General features: G+C 32.6%; 3 protein-coding genes across 4 annotated transcripts; all 3 read left to right on the plus strand.

Annotated features, from left to right (window-relative positions):
• The first annotated feature begins 927 nt into the window (after positions 1-927).
• LOC105213023 (uncharacterized) lies at positions 928-9,067 on the plus strand. The gene is made up of 6 exons (XM_054229941.1): positions 928-1,198; positions 3,691-3,767; positions 4,117-5,880; positions 6,390-7,310; positions 7,580-8,241; positions 8,322-9,067. Exons 1-6 carry the CDS (start codon positions 1,184-1,186, stop codon positions 8,825-8,827), a joined length of 3,945 nt encoding a protein of 1,314 aa, XP_054085916.1. The 5' UTR covers positions 928-1,183; the 3' UTR covers positions 8,828-9,067.
• Positions 9,068-10,460: 1,393 nt separating this feature from the next.
• Positions 10,461-13,163, plus strand: LOC105213024 (hypothetical protein). Of its 2 annotated transcripts, none has more exons than XM_011185532.3 (3): positions 10,461-10,618; positions 11,772-12,606; positions 12,829-13,163. In XM_011185532.3, the coding sequence occupies exons 2-3, from the start codon at positions 11,772-11,774 to the stop codon at positions 12,990-12,992; spliced, it is 999 nt and encodes a 332-aa protein (XP_011183834.1). In that variant the 5' UTR covers positions 10,461-10,618; the 3' UTR covers positions 12,993-13,163. The 2 variants fall into 2 exon arrangements, with proteins under 2 accessions (XP_011183834.1, XP_011183835.1); XM_011185533.2 differs by having other exon boundaries at positions 10,462-10,555.
• Positions 13,164-17,757: 4,594 nt separating this feature from the next.
• Positions 17,758-19,816, plus strand: LOC105213026 (uncharacterized). Its single transcript, XM_029040764.2, has 2 exons — positions 17,758-17,919; positions 18,792-19,816. Exons 1-2 carry the CDS (start codon positions 17,887-17,889, stop codon positions 19,539-19,541), a joined length of 783 nt encoding a protein of 260 aa, XP_028896597.1. The 5' UTR covers positions 17,758-17,886; the 3' UTR covers positions 19,542-19,816.
• Positions 19,817-21,142: the final 1,326 nt, after the last annotated feature.

Below are 21,142 nucleotides of genomic sequence, written 5' to 3' on the forward strand. Positions count from 1 at the left end.
GAGAGAAAATCTTATAATGTTAAAAAACTTCAGATCTTCATTTACCTTAACCTGTATTATGCCAATCTTAGCATCCTGCATTTCTTCTCTTACTCGTATATATAACATGCACATTTATTATTAACTTGAGCAATGCTCTAGTGGAAATAAACGAATTCCAATCAAATTACTTCTGCCAAAACCAATTCTCCAATACATTTGCACATGAAGGTCATATTTAATGATAGCCCGCAACGGACGCAAGTGCAAAGACAGGTGCTGCAGTACGTGTGTGTTTTGTATTAACAGTATTTGGCATGTCCAGAGAAGCACTCCGATATTTGTATACACGTATTGCGTACTGATATATCATATGCATACAGACATATGTACATGTTCGCATTAACAACGTTAATAAAAATAGCACTGCACCAACGATATAAATTTAATCACAAGCTTATGCAACAAAGTTGATTTCAAGGTCTCTATATCCTCATAGTACAAGTGTCAACTCCGGCTGAGAGCCATTAGCGAAGTTGCAATAACCCAGGTAAATTTCAATAACCAACAGGACAATTTTGGATTTTTACTGGCATTGCTTTTATCTACAGTTATCATACAATTGTATGTACATATATAAATGAATATAATGATGCACAAATTTAATCATAATAACATATGGTATTTCTAAGACATGTAATGAACCTTGCTAAGCAGCTAAGCAGCTCTTGCATTTAAATTACTTAAAAACAGTAGGTCAAACAAACTTTCTCTTAAATTCTCTCTTTCTTTTCATTAACAACGCTCTTCTGTATATACATAACAATATTTATCAGAACTGAATGTTGAAAAATAAAGAACAGGTAAAGTAAAAGCTGCAGCGGTTTCGTTGAACTCAAAGCACTCCGGAACATATCGAAGTAAGCAACTAATCAGGCAGTAAAATGGTATAAACATGCTTGGGCACTTGCGCAGAAGCGCAGTTCGCGTTGGGACACGATTGAATTTAGTTGTAGTATATTCTACACTTCGGTAGTGTAACTAGCTTTATTATTTACTTCCTTCAACTTCTGTGTTTTAGTGTAGCGACTTTTAACAATAGCTCTACAATTTAAGCCATTCAACATATTGAAATTGTGGATTTTTTCTGTGACAAGTGATCTTAGTTACTACGAAGGAATATATTGGCGATAAACAGTAAATCATGATGCTGCATATTGTAAGTTAATTGTTTTCTCATTTTTATGTTATGTATGTGTGGTGTTGTGGTATAATATTACAACACTAAAGAGAGTTTGATGTGGGAAAGTTAAAAACATTTACAACATCGTTCGGGGTAGCTAGCTTTTGTTTAAGCTCATAAAATGTCGTTTAGAAATAAATGTGTTTGGCCTATAACAAGTTTAGTTTTAATGTCCCAGATAAAAAGCGAACGAACCAACACACTTGACCTATTTAGAGAAAAATAAGATATTCTAATTGACTTTCACTCATCATTAAATACCAGATTACCAGTAGTCAAATTTTCGTTGAATGACGTTGTGAAAAAAAATATATATAAGATACTAAATTGAGTATCAGTAATCAGTATCTTAAATTCTGAAAACTTAGTTTGTTTAAAAGCATGTATAGTAAAGTAGGCAAATATGGACCACCAATCTTTTTTGGGTATATTGTTCACCAAATATAAAAATATATTATAAATTGAAAAAAAAAACACAAAAATTTGGGTTCTTCTTTAAAAACAAACCCATCCAATGTGTGCATAATATTATTTTTTTAAGATAGTACTTAATAATCCACTAGTCCATATTAGCCTCTACCGTGGTAGTCCATATTACACTCAACATGTACTGAGTTTAATTCCAATCTGAACTATATTTGTTAAACTCTAACTCAATAACTGAGGATTTAACAACTGCAATTCAAGATAACTGGGGAGTCTATATTACCTTACTCTACATTAATAAGAATGTATACATCTTTTTATAAGTCGTCTTATAAGTTTTATTTATCATCGTTGGATATAATGATCCACGAAGTTAAAAAAAATATGTATGTATAAATATTGTTGACTTTAGTGAAATAGATGAATGTATTAACATTGAATAACTCATTGTAGTTTACACATGCAAAATATTTGCCGATGTAAATTTCTTATCTCATACATTAATTATTTAGAAATAATATTATTATATTGTGTCGATTGCATTAATAATGAAAATAATCTAAAAATACATATATATTTAAACATAAAATGATGGCTAAATTATACATACTTTCATATATGAAATATCTCATTACCAATTTTAAAGTCATACTTACTGGTTCTTTAATAAGGGAAGTGATAGTAAATGCTATGTAAGTTGAATATTATTTTTTTTGTTATACATAGGTCTTAATTGATTATATTGTGACCTATTAAAAAGTTCCCGCAAGCATTTTACAATAATTGTTTAAGGCGAAATCGCAAATGAATAACCGTAAATGTTTTTTCACTACATAATCGGTACCGTCATAACTCATTTTCCATGCTTATAATAAAAATTCAATAACATATATTCAACACATAATTGTATTTAATGCAGTGGACAACCAAGATCGGAATCAAAAAGAGTATAGCCAGAAGCGTTATATCAGCTATTTGGCTTATACTTCTTTTTATCTTACTTACTATTTTGCTAAGCTATTTACAAGAAAAGTTCGAAGAACAGAAAGCGATGAAAAAATTGAAAATATATCACTATGGCATACATACATGCATATGTTTATGTGATGAATAATATATGATTTCGCAAACTTGAACACATATGTACACATATCTTCGACAAAATTTTGGTATTTTTTTTAATATTGTCAGCGTCAATAACCTCTTGTGGTCTTACACACAGTCAGTACAAACAAACCACACCATTAATGCGGACGTGGAATCTTGGCAACTTTCATTGGATTATAAGTATATTTTGTATGCTAATTTCTAAAGATTGAAAGTCAAGTGGCACACCGGTTCTTGACCGCATTTCATGCAGAATACTTAATCAACACACTGTATAAGCACCTCTTCTTCTTCTTGACTGGCGTAGACACCGCTTACGCGGTTATAGCCGAGTCCAAAACAGCGCGCCACGCATCTCTCCTTCTGGCAGTTTGGCGCCAATTGGTTATTCCAAGCGAAGCCAGGTCCCTCTCCACCTGGTCCTTCATCGGAGTGGAGGTCTCCCTCTTCCTCTGCTTCCACCAGCGGGTACTGCATCGAATACTTTCCTCCTTACCTCCGTTAGTAAAATATAAAGTGCTATTACTAATTTATATTTATATACATATATGGAATAGGATAATAATATCTGCCCTCTTCGCCGTATTTCTCCTAAACTACCATATGTCAACTTCTTTGTCTGTTTCTGTTTCTGTTTCGAATACAGACAATGTTTTCATTCATTATATTGGTTGATAAACGTATTATCATTGGTATTATTTTTGTTGGACCATTGACGATAGACCAATACAAAGTTTTTGTAGACATGAAAGCGTAGATGTCAAAATACGAATATTACAGTTCAGGATAATTAATATGATAAAATATGCCTGGAGAGACATTATATAAAGATTCCTTCATGCATGTGGCGGTGAATATATAATTTATATTTAACCTATATTAACTGCACTTTCAATCTTTTTAGTCAACGTGTATACTGTTTTTTTTCTTTTCAGTTTTTTCTAGCGATATTTATTGTCAAACTTGATCCCGCTCATTTTCATCCGGTGGAAGTCAGTGACACAGCTATCGAGTGAGTATAACTTTAGAAATTCCAATTAGCATTAAGCTTGCTTCTATGTTATCGAAAGTAACACCTACTTAAACGATCTTTACATAATGTTACCTGGTTGGATTTTTCCATTTTCAAAACATTGCCAGAATAACTTCATTAATATCATTGAATCATGCAAGTGACTAAAACATTTAAATTTTTATTGACAAAACATTAGTCATAACAACAAATCTTTTATCATCCATCACACCTTTGTTGTAATCATTAATATTTATATACCGCCCTAATACTAAATAAGAAGTTAGAATCCATCTCAGGTCTTTAGTATTCATGTGACCCCTGCATTACTTGCAATTCTCATTCGCAGAATCGAAAAACAAAGGCTAGTCAAATTTCCAGATGAAATTGAACTTCGACAAGATTCCACAGCCAACGGTACATATTCAAAAAATGCAAAGCTTGATGAAGCTCAGCGCATCCTACAGGAAATTGACAAAATTAATCATGCATTGGGATACGTCCGCAAACAATCAGAGTCATCTAAACTTCCACCTATTTTAGATTCAAGTCAGTACTTATTCCCAAAACCAGCTTTGCAACCCTTTCATCAGCAAAATCATCAAACTTCGGGCATGAAGGGAGGTACCATTTTAATTCCTTCTATTAGGTCAGTAGCACTGCAGCGTCAATATATAACACCTCATTCAATCTCCAAAGGTGTAGAAAATAATGAACGTATACATCAATTACAAACTGCTAAAGACGATTTAACAAAAAATAATAATAAATATATTTTTCAACCAAATGAAGTTATATTACCAGCCCCTCAAAGTGCGGATGAGCAACGGCTACTGCCGACACACTTTGCAATACCAGTGCGCCTTTACAAACTTAATAAGGAAGAATATATTAGTAAGAACGCACCACAAACATTTCGTGTTAAAGGTTATAAAATAGTTGGCGATGTCGATAATTTTTATGGCAAAGCTAAACAAAAAATTACAGAAACAAATGAAGCAAAATCTGAAATCTCGACAAAATATCATTTATTTTTCTTTCCACGTGAGGTGGCTTTGGCACAGAATTCAGTCGAAGATATTTACAAAATCTCGCGGATGAGATTGGAAGGAAAACAAAACGTGCAAGATAATAATTCTAGAGAAGAGAAAGGGGTCGCTATTCCAAGGCCCTATAAAATACAAACAACAGCAGCAAGTAGTAGCAGTGATATTAGCTCAAATGCAAATGTTACAACACAAATTATTCGCAAACGTGTTATACCGAAACCGTTAAGAGAAAACGAGTCCATCATTAGTGAAGCAACTAACTCTTTCAATAACAATAACAATGAGAACACTAATAATAATATGAATGTAAATAGTAATACAGCAATACATAACAACCCAAGTCAAAACACTAATATATTCAATGCAAGACCCGGTATTCTGAAATTCCCCAACATTGGGAACATCGCTCGGCCAAATGATCAAAAAAACAGCACACCTGGAAATTCCATTAAAAACGCTTTTCAAAATATTTTTAAACTGCCATTTCTTCAGGATAACAAAACCAATATGACGACGGGCGAGTTAGGGCAAATTCTACAAATGTCGCCAAACCCCTTTTTTACAACACAAGCCAACCAAAATACGCAAACGTTTTACGATGTTATTGGTACAAAACAACCCCAGAAAGGAAGTGATTACCAATGGGAGGATGAAGTGAATAGTAGTGCCTCAGAGGATGAAGAAATTAATTCAGCTGAACATGAGGAAAAACACATATTCGGTAATCAACAGAATGGGGATCAAAAAACTCAAATGGAAGCCGTTAAGCAAGGTGGCATAATAATTCAACGTCTCAAAGTACGAAAAGGTGGTATCGCCATCGCAGGTCCTGGTGGTGTAGCGACTGCGGGGAGCGGCGGTACGGCTATTGTTGGTCCCGGAGGTTATGCCCTTACACATCCTCGCAGTTTAACAATTGCTGGGCCGGGTGCCAAGGTGATTGCAATTCCTTCCAACGTAGATTTAAAAGATGCATTGCAAAGAACTAATCTGCACAATCATATGATTCCTCTTGAAGGCAAAGTTGTTGCTACTGGTCCAACTGTGTATTATTCTCCATCAACGTGAAACTTTTATTCACACAAGATCTAAGAATTATTAGAATGATTATAACTCATTAACTTAAAAAAACTAAAGATTAATTATAACACTAGCAATAATGTTAGATATACATATAGGTATTATAAATAAAATTCAATTGTTAAAACAATTTTGTTTATAATATTTAAGACAGTTCATATAAATTATAATAATTCACATTATAATAAACTAAAGTAAATATCAATAAATAGAAATGTTATATACTTTTTTTTATAAATACCATAGATATGCCTCTAAAACTTCATCTTAATTCATGTTCAAGCCTTCACAATTACGACTAGCGTCATAAAAAAGTATTGCATGCTAATCATAGTGAATAAATTAGTTCTTAAATGGATTGTACATAATTTTCACAAAATTCATATTTCGTTTTTAATGTACTTTTCTCTCTTTTCCTACACTTCAACTGCAAAACTTTATTAAATGTTTATCTATTGTTGTGGCATTTCTACCAATTACTTTAAATCAACAGCGATCTTTGGAAAATATCTAGAACTCAAATGTGGCCTTGGACCACACAGACATCTGCATTTTTTGTAAACCCTACATCATTCTTGTTTAATTTTGATACAACACCAATAAACAATCACTATAGAGTCGATAATCTGTTTTCCCAACCGCGGTTGATTGAAACAGTACAGGTTCCAAATACAAATGGATATATTGAACCGAAGGAAATACCAAAATTCACATCACAAATACAACAATTGACACCTATTGCTATCACAAATCTTAAACAGAATGATAAAACTATGGAAGCCATTGCAAATAAAAAGGATTTTAAAAGTGATGCACGGCTTTTAGAAGCAGTTAAACAAATAAATCCGGAATTTGTGATTGAGGAAATAATATCCGTACCTGGCCGACATACACATACCGCAGTAACATTAGAAAAAAAAACAATCCCAATTAAACTTTTACTGTCTTCTACGAGGTCTCCGCAATTCGTATCACAAAGCTCAATGTTCGCTTCAAAGTCCACTTTAACCGATTCAGATGTTTCTCATTCAAAACTAAAATACAAGCGGAAGTTAAGTAAACAAAAAAATGAATCAACGGAGCAAAGAATTTATGATAGTGAAGTGAAAGTGGAAGCGACAGGCCACACTGCCACTTCAGGAACCATACCGCAAATACCATTCAGTAGCTATTTTCTTCCATATTTATCAAACGATAAACGAGATGTCAGTAAAACAGCTGCATTAATTTTGGAACCGCATTCAAAAGCTATAGTGGGAAATGGTGGCATAGCTATATCAGCACCCATTTCAAAGGCTTTTTTGAAGCGTGGGACTCCCACCAATGTCTACTTTAATCCAGAATCCGTAGCAATAGCCGGAGTAGGTGGAAAAGCACATGCTCAGGCCGATTTGGAACTTGATTTGATAGATTAACCATTTAGTAATACTATTTAAATAAAGTACAGTTGAATTGTCTTGTAAATAATTGTATATAAAATTTATGTACGTGATGTATTATAAACATGAAAATCATATAAAATTGGTACACATTGATGAAATTATTAGTAAACTCTTTCATTAGGTTTTCAGTTTAAGCCCTCAGAACTTTCTTCTAGAATTCTTTTCCGCTTGTGGCTTTGTAGTTTAAAGTATTATTTCGTAGTATTTTATGATAATTGTATGATTCCTCAACTGAATGTAGCCAGCACGCCAACAATATTTCAATTCTCAAAGAATACTCATACCCTTACTATGGCGGGCTACGTGGTCAAATCTTACAAGTGGTTAGAACAAAAGATGGACAGGACAATATGTTTATCATAAGTCCCACAGCTATCCCTCCTGCCGACGTAAAAGCTACTTACACCAAGAAAACTAGTGTTCCTGCATCGGATGACGATATTCAACTTAACATTCACCCATCTACGTCCATTGCATTTGAACAGGATTTCAACCGAATACAGATAGCAGCGGCCCGTCTCGTCGCCATTCAAGAAGTTGCAAAGCGTAAGGGTTCCTTCAGTGCGGAAGATAATCGTATTTATGCAGAGAGTTTATTGGAATTGGGTCATGCCGCACAGAAATTAGCGAATTTGCACCATACGGGACAAATTAAAGATTTTAGTCTACTCCTACAACCCGATTTTCAAGTTCCGCATAAGAAACCTTTATTTCCATCGGAATCAATCTCTGTAAGTGAAACTTCCGGTGGCGAACAAAAAGTTGACGAAGTAACCGAACAACAGTTCAACGAAGAAGATCTCCTTCCTCCAAATACAGAGGATCCTTACGAGGACGTCAGTGATTCAGTAGCCGTGACTGCGCCGAAAAAAGATGCTTCCGTTGCTGAAGCCAAACCAATAGGTTAGTCCAATAATGCATAATAATCAGATTGAATATTGTAGACTTTGTTTAAATATTCTTTTTTATGGAATTCTATATAGGACTTTCAATTGCCGGTGAAGGTGGTGTTGCCTCATCTAAGCCCAATGCAATAGCGCTCTCTGGACGTAATGGCTTAGCAGTCTCAGCGCCTAAAGCTACTGCTATTGCAGGTGTATCAGCAGAAGAGGCAGCTGCTTTTAGTGTATCAATACCTAATAGAAATAATCTGGTCATTAAAACTGTGAATCACGTACCGCAACGACCGGTGTATGATGACTACAACGAAGACTACAGTGATGTTTTGCCAGCTCGTTCGAAATTTACTCGTGACACGACGATAACACATGGCTCATCTCTTCCTGTTGTCAGTAAAAAAACAAAGGGAGCGAGTGCAACAGAAGGTGGTAGTGGTGCTGTATTCGCCGATTCTTTAGTTCAACAATGGAAAACTATAGTAGCCGCGGACTATTCCGCATCAGCACGAAGTGCTCCTCAATTGATACCAGCAAAATTTGTAAAAGAGTCCGTCAAATTTCAACAAAGTTCAATTGATAAAAAGGACTAATATTTATATTCGTGCATAAGTTAACATTTATCAAATTTATGTTCAAATGCACTCTTACACTTATTTATATTTTTTACATATAATGAATTACGGTGTCATTTCGTTGCTCTAATAAAATAACTCTCATATTGTTCTCTGGCATTAAAAACTGAACTTCGAATTATAAAAACTGGTTTAAAGTAAGCTTTTTGCACTGTTTTTTATTATTATTTACTAGCTGACTCGGCGGCGAAGTTTCTTCCGCCTTAGACGCAATAAAAAAAGAGATTTTTGATTTTATTGGGTTTATTATTTTATTATAATAATATAAAATATGAAGTATTTTAATTATTCTTTAGTAGGTATGTATTCTGGTGCATGGCTTGCACTCTTCAGTCAAACACCTTGTGATAGTCGACATTTTTTATACTCTCGCAACAAAGTTGCTAAGAGAGTATAATAGTTTTATTATCGAAGTCGATCTGAACGATCCTTATTTGTTTATACCACAGTTGATTCATGAATAGAATAAAAAGTATCCTATGTACATTCTGCTTCCGGTCCTAAGGTACCAATACTTTACAAATATATAAAGTAAGTAATTTTATTCCAAATCGGTTCAGCCGTTCCTCATTATAAAGATATAGATGTACATGGGTATAGATATAGTTTTTGAATATAGAAGAAAGATCGAAAAAAGTAACCAAAGTTTTGTGAGTACTATGCCCAGTTTCGTTGACTTCAACAATTGCAGACTTGGAATCAACGACAATGAAGTGTTTTATTTCCTTCTCAAAAACATATCTCTCACATTGTGTTCCTTAGAAAAAGCTTTCGACGACATACATGTTGAAAATTTCCTTAGCTTCTAATATATTGTTAAGCACTTTTTAACGAAAAAGCATATGAAACAAAGTTCGAGAACTACACGTAGTCAACAAATTAAGAAATTCTGACAACACTGTTTAATAAATAACTCACCACACTGAATTAATAAGCTCATATCAAAGCTGTACTTTAAAGCTCAGTATAGACAGTGGAAAACTATGTGCTGTGCTTTAAAGCTTGAATTTTTTTTTTTAATGTAACTCGTTATTTAAAAGAAAAGGCGTTATTTAGATTTCTTAAACAATTTACAATTTATCTGGGAGTGAATCGCGAGCATTCATTTAACATTTTAGAGACTGAGCAATATACTAAGTTATTTCTTTATCTTAAAGTGTATATTTAAACCGTTCATACTATAAGTAATATACTATAGATATGTATATGTGTGACCTAAGAGTCGCATTTTCGCTGTGCACACCGTCCTACCCAAATATAATAGTTTGTATTACATGTGATACTCATAGTATGTATGTATGTATATTCAATGCTCTTTGGTTAACCGGTTAGTTAGGTTATACATCCAGGATAAACCCTTCGTCCGTCGTCTGTGCTTCTAGAAGCCCAAAATAGAAGAGTCTTAATACAAGTTGTCTTCCTTTGTAGACTTGCTATTTTTAAACGCTTCCTATGAAGCTAAACACCACTAAGGCTTAAAATACATTGCATATAGCAAATAGAATACATTTAAGTGTGTATGTGTGCTAATACAGTCCTATGTTTAAATGTATCTGCCACGGTAAAATGCGTCAAGGAAATGTTATAAAAGATTCTCCGCATCTGCAAATGTCATCAGTTCCATATTGTCTGCATTAAGCAACCATTTCACAATTTATAGTATAACATTTTCTGGATTATACTCAAGTAAGAATTTGTAATAAATATATTGTGGGGTTAACAAACAACATCCAACATAAAGTAACAAAAGTAAGTTATAATACTAAATATTTTAAAACATCTTCAACTTAGCATCAGTGATATGTGAAAGAAAATATTTTAAGTTCGTTAATAAAAAATCAAACTTAATCATTTATAACTAAATAGTTAAACTAACAAAGAATTTATTTATATATAATAAGTTCATTTAACATATTTTTATAGTAGATATTAAAAATATTTTCAAAATCTCTGAAAGTTCTCAAATTATCTATATACATATGTACAATTCTTCTGTACGTGTGTTTGTCACTGAAACGGCCGGACCGATTTGAATTAAATTTTTTGTGTGTCTTCAGGTGGATTCGAGTATAGTTCGGACTCACCATTCAGTCCAATTTAAATATTGCACATATTTATAATATATGTATACATTTTTTGATGTTTTATATTTGACAAAAAATAGAAGGCGCCATTGATGCTGTATGGAAACCGCTTACCGGAGGTTAGGTTGTTTTGGGAAATGTTTTATAATTGGACGTATATTTATATTTATACTTTGTTTAATATCCTAATAGCTTGAAATATCATGCAGAACAACGTCTGTCGGCTGGTATAATATATATTATTTTAGACAAAATACGTCTATAAGTTCTCAAAATAGTATGTATAGTAGCAGGTAGTAGCGTAACTCAATTCTCTTATAATAAATAACTTAGAAAGGAAAATCTAAATTAATCATAAATAGCCTTAATGTTTAGTGTATTTTAATTTATATTGCAAATATTTTATCATTTAATGCGAATCATAGTTGGTACAATGTACTTATTTACAATAACCGGTTAACAAACGTACGCCGTACATACATATGTATGTATTTTTGAATTGATCCTGTCAGAACTCACCTAAGGCACACATCGACTACGCATTGAACTATGTCTAAAAATAAATTCTGGATTGGCCAGCAGAGCTGCCTTGACCAGAACTTGTAGCTTCGATTTCGAAACCAGAAAATTAATTCTGCATACTTGTGTATTTAGTAAAGAGCAAAGTTAATATGGGTATATACATATGCATATATGTGTACATACATATGTCTGTACACGTATTTATTTTAGTAGCTAATAGTGCTATAAGTATTAACAAATGTACATATGTATAGTAATGGTATCATGTGTATTATTGAAAAATATATTTTTTTTAGATGCTGAATTACTTTCTGTTGTGCTCTTGTATTGTTCCTACTTTGTTGGGTGCACCAATTCCAGTGGCGCAAAACGATGTTATTTCCCACATTGTTATTGTTACACCCCAAGCTCAAGTTCATCTGGAACCGGCCATTAAATACGATACTTCCGCATTTATTCATCATCTCTCTCCATTAGCACGTATCTTATCTCCACATGATGATACTATTCTCTACGTTCCAGCTAATCCTGCTGCTCCAATTATTCCCGTCGAAAACATAAGCGTGGGCCGTGCGAACATCAAAGAGCAACTACAGAAACTAGAAACTAAACAATGGGATCAGATTTCGCAGCAAATTCAACAGGCTGTTCAGACTGGTTCATCCCAATTAGGGCCGCAATTAAGCGAAGCAGCCACTGCAGCCTCCAGCGCTGCTGCAGCTGCCGGACAAGGTCTATTTCCCGCTTTGTTTCCACCAGGCGGTAGTTCATCGTCCAATACTGCAAGTAAGGAAGATAAGCAAACAATCGAGTCCTTATTAACCAGCAATGCTCGTGTCTATGCACTTACTCCGGCTGTGTCCCATGTTGTCGATTTCGTTCAATCACCCCTATTCATCGGGCCAATTTCGGCTATACGAACACGCAGTATAAAAGAAAGTGAAATTACTCAATCATCCGCTGCTTCAGAGCTAGAAGCTAAAAAAATAGATGAAATACATTTTAAGGATAATGTAAAGACTTTTGATGATGCTGTAAAAACGCAGCCACAGCAGGAACGTCAACGCAATTTAAAAGTAGACCCGTTGGAAAAAAACAAAGAACTTACTGAAAATGATAATAATGAACAAAGTGAGTAGGCCTGGAGTACTGTATTGCGAAAAAACCTTCCATATAAAAAATAATTAATAATAAAAAATTTTAAAGGGTGTCTAAATAGTCAAATGTGTGAAAGGTGATTGCATTACTTTTCGTTATAAATGCTATTTTTCTTAATATGTAATTATGTCACTAATAATTAAAAAGTTGATTCTTGAAAACCTAAACACAAACATGTATCTTCCAAATTTTCAGTGGAAAAACGTAATGGGAATAAATTACAACAGCCAATAAAGGAAGAACATAATCAAGAAGTCATATTACATCAATCTACTCAACTTAAAAATTCAGAAATTTTTGATGGCAATGGAGCTTTTCGTGAAAATATGTCGGAATCAATAATCTCTAAAATTGCTTAAAATATCTGACTATCTGGTATGGCATACGTGTATAAATACACACATATATAAAAAAATTGATTAAGACCTATGTATATCTTCGAACCATTACTAACACAATAATTTACTATACTACCGCATTAAAATACACTTGATAATGAAAAATTTAAATAAACATTTTTACAGTAAAAATGTATACTTTTATACATATGTATGTATATGAATGACAATAAATGCTATCATTGCATCCGTAAGTATATTATCATTATCATAATAATAATTGTACAGTCAATACAACTTTAAAAATACACAAAATTTTGTTCAAGTTAATTTTTATGTAATACCTAACTGAGTACATATACTTGTATATGTATACACATTTGTTATTTAAATTGCGGTACCTACCAATGTTCATGTAAGTATATTATTGCGCAATATTAAGTAGTCAAAAGTGTGGACCTCAGTCACGATCTTTCACGCTGTAATCTTCATTAATTCGTGGCAAGTATAAGCTTAAATATCTATAAAGTATATTGGGTATACAAATTACACGCATACGCTTCAGATGTACATAATTGACTATATTTGAATCCAACTCTCAGTATTGTATGTATGTACATAAATATACATGTATAACATACTAGGTAACTTTTATTAATCGTGTTTACCAAAGTCATATGAAGTTTTAACAAATATAGTCGGTATCACTAATAATTGAATCAGTATTTTCCAAATTAATTTTATGTTATAAATCTAGTACATATATAAATATAATATATCATTAATATTCAGTCTTTGGCCTCAACTTTGTAATCGTCATCGTATTCGCCTATTCCGATAAACTCTATCAACTCAGAATTGTTTTCATGCACCGTTGGTTCCCCCTCTAATATATTAAGAGGTTGTGCCAAATTGCTGTTCCCATCTCCCACCAATTTAGTATCCAAAGTGGTGAAGTTTGCTTTCGATCCGACATTGTCTTCAACTAAGCTGTCTACAGGAATTGTGGGACTTTCGAGAGTACTAGTGTCAGTGTATTTATAAATTGAAAAATAAGTTTGTATGCGTTGAATTATGCGCTCCAGAAAGGGCGGAAATTTATGCTCGATACCTTCGCCATATATTTTGATGTCCCATTTATTATTGCTGGTATCCTGTTGTAGATTTAGTCTTATAGCGTCAAGAACAGGCTTATGCAGTAAGAGGTTTTGCAGATTAGTACTATTCTGTAGGCTTCGCAGGATCAAAGTTCCATTCGGTATAGATTGTATGTAACCAAATTGTTTTACACTCCCTCTGCCTCCAATACCATGAATAAAATCATCCTGTTTCTCGGGTTTATAAGGTGCAGTCCATAAATAAGGTAGCACCCGAGCATGTGTAATGCTCTTACCAAATATAATAACATAACAAATAAAAATTGAAAACAGAAGACTCGAAAGTTTTTCGGCACTAACGTCAAATGTGATCATATTGAAATAAATGTTTGTACAAGAATTTCTCCTTCACTTATTTCACTTGTCTAATTTGTACCGTCCTCGTTAGCTTCAATAAATTAACTGTTAGCTTATCGGCTTGCGTAGCTACATCGCATGATGTCGCTTTAAGTTACCACAAAATGCACGAGACCAGCATTTGTAATTGGTATCGTTTGCAATTCGGCCTTCAACTCTGTACAACCCATTTGAATCTGCGACACTGTTAACTGCAGCATTGATTAGTGCTCTCCAAATATCGTTCCTTCAAAGAGCAGTTATTTTTGCCACTGGTTGCATACATGTAAGTAATGTAAAAGAGATTATATTTTCACTATTTGTAAGGTTTTTGATAGTGTACTCAGATGATATAACGTATATGTAAATATGTATATCTCATTTATGATGTACTCGATGTAGAGTCAAACGAAGTGGCGAAAGTGCAAAACTCAAATAATGGTATACATCTGTATATAAAACTGGTTAAAAAGGCAATTTAAAAAAATTACTCATATGTATTTACGTATGTATACATTTTATTGAAGGTCTACAACTTTGCTTCCGCCGTTTTTTTGTAAATTTAAGTTTTTTTGTATAAAAACGGTTACAAACGTCGATGAGCCGTATTTATCGAAAATTCCCGTAAATATCGAAAATTCGGCTCAAAAAGTGACATTTTCAGTTGATAATAAGTTTGGGATGCAAACAGATCTCTACAAATATTTTGTTGGGTTAATGTTGCACAAATGTCCAAGATCGCTATAAAAAAATCGATTTAATCAATCAGTGCTTGACACTAGAGACATCTATTGGAAAACGGTAGAAGCAAAGTTGTAGACCTAATTTTTAATTTTAACCTAGACGTCTTTGAAAACTAGGAGGTGGACGAGAGACATAACAAACGATGCTACATATGTACATATATCGCATACCCAAACAGGTATTAAACATTTTATGAAACACGGTTCAAATGTTAAGTCATTTAGATGAATTGAAGAAAACTTCGAAATAGTGTCTCTACAAAATAAAATAACCACGCTGTGGTATCCGAGTAAACTATATCGTACAGTCAGTTTGTTTCTTAAAAAGGGGATACAAATTCTAAAGTAACTGTTCCAAAATTAGTTGAACACAAAAAAGTAACCATTTAAGAACCGTCTGTTCAAAGCATGGTTCAAATGTTTATAAAAATAAATAGAATCTTTAGTTGAAATATTGATCTACACTGCACTACAAAGCTGAAATTAATTCATACTTTTTTCTAGAACTGAATTATTCGTAAGAACTCATATATTCATATTCGGTTAGGAGTACGTTACCCATACGTTTCAAATGAGAATGATATCTATTTATGAATTAATTTCAAAAACTATATGATTCCATATGTTAATCTACATAATATTCCAATTCAAAAAGTTCAAAGAATTTTATAAAAAAGTTGTCTTTGCAATTTCTGCAAGAAATTTCAAATATGTATATAATTGGGGTACTCTCAAATTCATTTAAAGTAAATATTATAATTTTAATTAGCGATTTTTTCTTTTCTGGAAACCACAAAACCTTCTTATAACATAACATTTTCGATGATGATAAAAGTCAAAAAAGGAAAGCACTTACTCCTTTTTGCATATTTTTAACGACTTCCGGGATTTTTTATTAGTGTATTAAAGATGTAAAATTGTGCAGAAAACTTTTAATTAACAGTCAATTCATAAGTCAATTGCCACAAACAGAATTTTTTATTTTCATCTTTTAACATTTTCATGCTCTTCGTTTTTTCTGTTCTTATTTTGATAATCAAAAACAATAAAACAAAAGTCATGTCAAGCTTTTGTTGTTGTTTTACAAATATCAAATGCTATTTAAGACCACAAAAATTAGTTATGGAAGAAAACGCAATCCGACTTTCGAACATTTTCTCCATCAGATTATTCAATATATGAAATTTATCTTCATACATATATTATTACTTTCATACTTTATATCATATGCAATTATGTAAATACATTAGTCATGAAAACAAAAATCGACTTTTCGAATTTATTCCGGATAAGAATGCGTTTTAAATCATTCCATTGTACACAAATGAATGTAAACAGTTAGTCACAATGTTCGTCTTGTTAAAATATTTTGACGTCTTTATATAATTCCGTCAATAAATATTGTATAGATTAGTTAGAAGTTTTTCGGTTGCTGACTCACTTCAGAAATAATTCATTAACAGCATTGTTCGAAACCTTAGCAGCGTTTACTTAAAATTCAAATCGTTTTATTCACGATCAGACATTTTTTGTCTGAAATGTCATCCATTATACGAGTATTTCACGAGTTGGAAATTACTTTGATACATTTAACAGTTACAACATTGAATAAATTGAAATAAGTTTTTTGAATACAACTATGTATTATAAATAGACAAATTTGAATTGAACTGAAGAAGTTGCTTTAGTTTCGAACAATACTGTAATGCAAATCTATGAATTCTAAGTCGACAAAACTTGTTTGGACTAAATTCAAAGAGATGAACGTATATTATTAATAGCAATGAGGTTGTTCCTATTTGTTCAGTGTAACATATGTATGCGTGTATGTATTAACAAAATATGAATCTAGTAACTAAAAATTAAAATTCTGGTTTTGGCGCGAATTCTCAATTTGTAATGAATGATAGGGGAATTCCTTTAAAGCTCTATAAATTTCATATTTTTTGATATAAATATATTTCATTATGTTTGTATAAATGGTTATTTGAATTTAGATTCAAACACAATTTCACTCATAATTAGTTTCAACTTCCGTCTACACAGGAGACAATTTATTAATCAAGAAAACCCCTCAAAAGTTGCAAGATAGTTATAATAATATTAAATAATATAGTAAACATGTGAAGAATTAAGTGTATGTAATAGAAGGTAAATAATAACTATTTTGTATTGTTTGAATGAAACATAGTGTTATATAGTATGTAATTTATGTAAACGATGGAAATGCCTTGATAGGTATATGGAAGTTCAATAGCAATAGCTTTGGCGACTGGATGCGATATGTATATATAAATATCTGTACATATTCATCGAGTGAGAGAAACGTATATTGACGTAAACTTAGTATATCTGGCAGAGTAAGAAACCGGCATTATTCTCTCGAAATTTAAACACTGGTCGGCAAATGAGACGGATGCTGATGATGTCTGATTAACTGGGAGAATCTTCGTTTAAAACAAGTTATTTTGCATATTCGCATTTTGTGAGTTTTTTTTAGAATTTGTAAAATGTTTTTACGTTTTATCTCAATTTGCCTATCTTCAATATAAGAAGCGATTAATTTTGAGATCTAACACTATTCTCGAATTAACTACAGTTGTGTAAAGTAATAAATACGTTATAATACGATACGTCTTCTCTTATATAGTCAAATATATTCCCGCAGGAAAAAACGAGATGAAATTAATAATCTTTACTGGTTTTTTGTTGGTAAGTATGATTGATAATGACTACGTTCCCATTTTAAGTTTTTAAAATAATCAACATTAAACATCAATTTAATAAAGTCATATTGCACATTTCATATATAGTGTAATTATAAGAGCGCACAATTGAAACAATTTTGACAACAGCATATTGCGGTAATGAGGTAAAGAATGTGACGCGAATATTTTGACGATAATCCGAACATATATCGCTCATTTACTTGAACAGTGTCATAAATCAAAAAACACGATTTTTGAGTTGAGTATGCAGAAATGTGCGCAATTTCATCGTTCATATTGTATAAAAATTTCATTTCGATGCGTAGGAAAATAAACCATGATATAAGAATGTGCCGTTCTTAAACTTGTTATGCTGCATTAATCACAATAACGACACATCTCAGTTTTGCCAGAATTAGTTTTTTTACGAAATAACGACATATTTTGTGTTCCAACACATATTGAGAAAAGGTGAATTTGATTTTCTTTTCAAAAATATTATATTTTTCACAAATAACGACATAATTCAAAGTGGGTCACATTTATGCCCAAGAAAAAGCATTAGTACACTCTATTTGGTCCATTTATGTTCAACATTGTATTTAATATATTACAGGCCACTAGATTTGTCAATAATCTGATGGTATTTTTTATATTTGCTAAATAAGAGACAATTGAAAACTTTAAATCTCTCTCCTGAAAAATCGACTTTTTTGAAATGTGACACTATTCAAGTAAATGAGCGATATGTATGCATGCGTATATACACATGTACATTTTGTGTACATGATGTAATTCTCTCACAAACGTAATAATTTCAAATATTTATAAATATATATTAACTTTCTCAACTCTGGTATCTATTTTTTGTTCAAGACTCTAGCAAGTCCACTTCTTGCTGAAAATATCTTCAAGATTAATATTTCGCCAGAGGAGGCCCAACAATTTTTGAGCAGTTCAAATCTTAAAGGTCTAGACAATATTGACTATGCACCTAAGACGGGTGAAAATGAGTTGCCAGAATCTCGCAATGAAAAAGGTGAGTTCGTATACATGGGTCGTGTGATAGATCATCCTGAGGAATACGTGGAAGAGCATTATGATGCTCATCAATACCATGGACAGGATGGATTAGGTCAATATGTATATGGCTATCGCGATTGGAATCAGGGCAAAAATGAAAAGAAGGACGAATCCGGAACAGTGAGTGGTTCATATAAGTATGTTCAACCTACTGGTCGAGACTTTGTGGCCAAATACTACGCGGATCGAACAGGTTTTCATGTCGAAGATAATCGACCAGCACATTTAAAGGAGCCTGCCACCAAAACACCAGCAGTTCGTAAAGCTGAGGAAGAGCATTTTAAACTGTGGGGCGAACTGGCAGCTGCCAACGGTAATAACCCTGATCCATTTGCTCCTGAATATCAGCAGCAACGCAATGAGCCTGCTGAATCAGAATACAAAGAATATGTTCACCAGGAACCACCTTATGTTCCTGGACCTGAAGAAACTGGCCCTCCTCGTGGTTTCTTTTACGCATTCGACTATAATGTTCCCTTATTGCGCAACAAGAAGGAACGAGAGGAGTTGGAGCAGCTTCGAACTGAATATAAGAATGAATGAATGCTGAATAAGTAAAATATAACAATGTTTTGTAAATACGATAGATGTACAAACAACAATTTCGTTTTATATTATTCAAACATAGTTGGTTCTTAAATATTTCCAGTGAAAACAAAATAATACACACAAATGAAAATATTGTTATTAAAATATAATTGTGAATTTCAGTTTTATTTTAAACGCATTAATTAAACGAAAAAAACTATAATATCATCTTAATAATTTGTCCTATAAGTGCTCCCAAATAAATGTGAAAACTATTATTTTTGCACGCACTGAGTAGATTATATTTTTTAAATCGAATTGCATACAATATTCACGTCAAAGTATGAAAGTAATCAAAACAGAAAAGTTAGTATCAACATACACTATACCAGTGTAACCCAAAAAAAATTAGGCGATTTTCGTTGATTTTTTTAAAGAAAGTACTCGATCGAATGCTCTTTTGAACGCTGCCATTCCAAAACTATTCAAGAAACGACCTTACCGCTTTCACAGGATATTTTTAATGTATAAACTTAGGAAAATTTGACTACACACATTTATAGATTAGATTACATATTAAGGATTGCACAGCGACCTAAGGTCTATTGTTCCCTCTCCAGTTATCACAGTAATCCTTCTATCCCCGTCACGTTAAGAAACCTTAACAGTGTTCCAGTGGGCTGATGGTTGCGATACTACCTCTTTGGGGATACAGAGAAAACCAGATCAAGGTTATGCTGTTGTTGTTACAAATTCTGTTTAGTTTGCCGATTCAGTCCATAACCAGTCCCGACTCTACTTCATCTAAAAGATGATATTGTCACACATTTATAGCTGAATAATGAAATTATAACCCTTTATCGGGGCGTGTGACAGTTGTGTTACAAATTCGGATCCGAAATTACAATTCGTACGATTTTGTTTTAGGTGTTCTGCAAATCGTACGATTTCATTTGATTTCGAATTTCAATTTGAAACAGCTGATTTCTTTGTGACAGTTTCACAAAACAAATAAAAGAGAATTTGTTAGTTCAAAATTTTAAATATTTTGATATTAAACAGTTTTTATTAAAGAAACAATATGGCCATTAATTTGTTGTGAACGATATTATCAAGGTAGAATCGAAAGACGGCATTTGAGAAGTCATTCTAATCCGCTGCCGGCACCGGATTCCACGTGAGTTTTGCTAAAACGTTTCTACTTGTCCACTTGCAATGACTTCTTTTTGTTTCAGGTTTGTTTCCAGATGTCGGTTAAGTAGGCATGCGTTTTCATAAAAAACATTTTTATTAAAATAAAAACGGAACGATTTACAGAACATGTAAAATGATTTGAAAACAGAAAATGCGAAAATATTGCTCGAAAACAATTTACAGAACATGCCTTATAGATTTAATTTCTGTATTACGGTTAAAATAATTTCATTTGTATATTTTAACATATGTAACAGGAACTGTGCGTCAAATAATGCATATGCGTTAGAGAGAAAACCTATTATTCCACAAGTTTGTATTACAAAATTTGGTGAAAACTTTTCAAATTTACTTATTGAAAAAGGTTTAAATATCGCTATAATCGAATATGTTTTTCTTTTATAACAGTGCGTTAGTTTACA

Source organism: Zeugodacus cucurbitae, chromosome 4, assembly GCF_028554725.1.
Source record: "Zeugodacus cucurbitae isolate PBARC_wt_2022May chromosome 4, idZeuCucr1.2, whole genome shotgun sequence".
In the NCBI taxonomy this organism is placed as follows: domain Eukaryota; kingdom Metazoa; phylum Arthropoda; class Insecta; order Diptera; family Tephritidae; genus Zeugodacus; species Zeugodacus cucurbitae.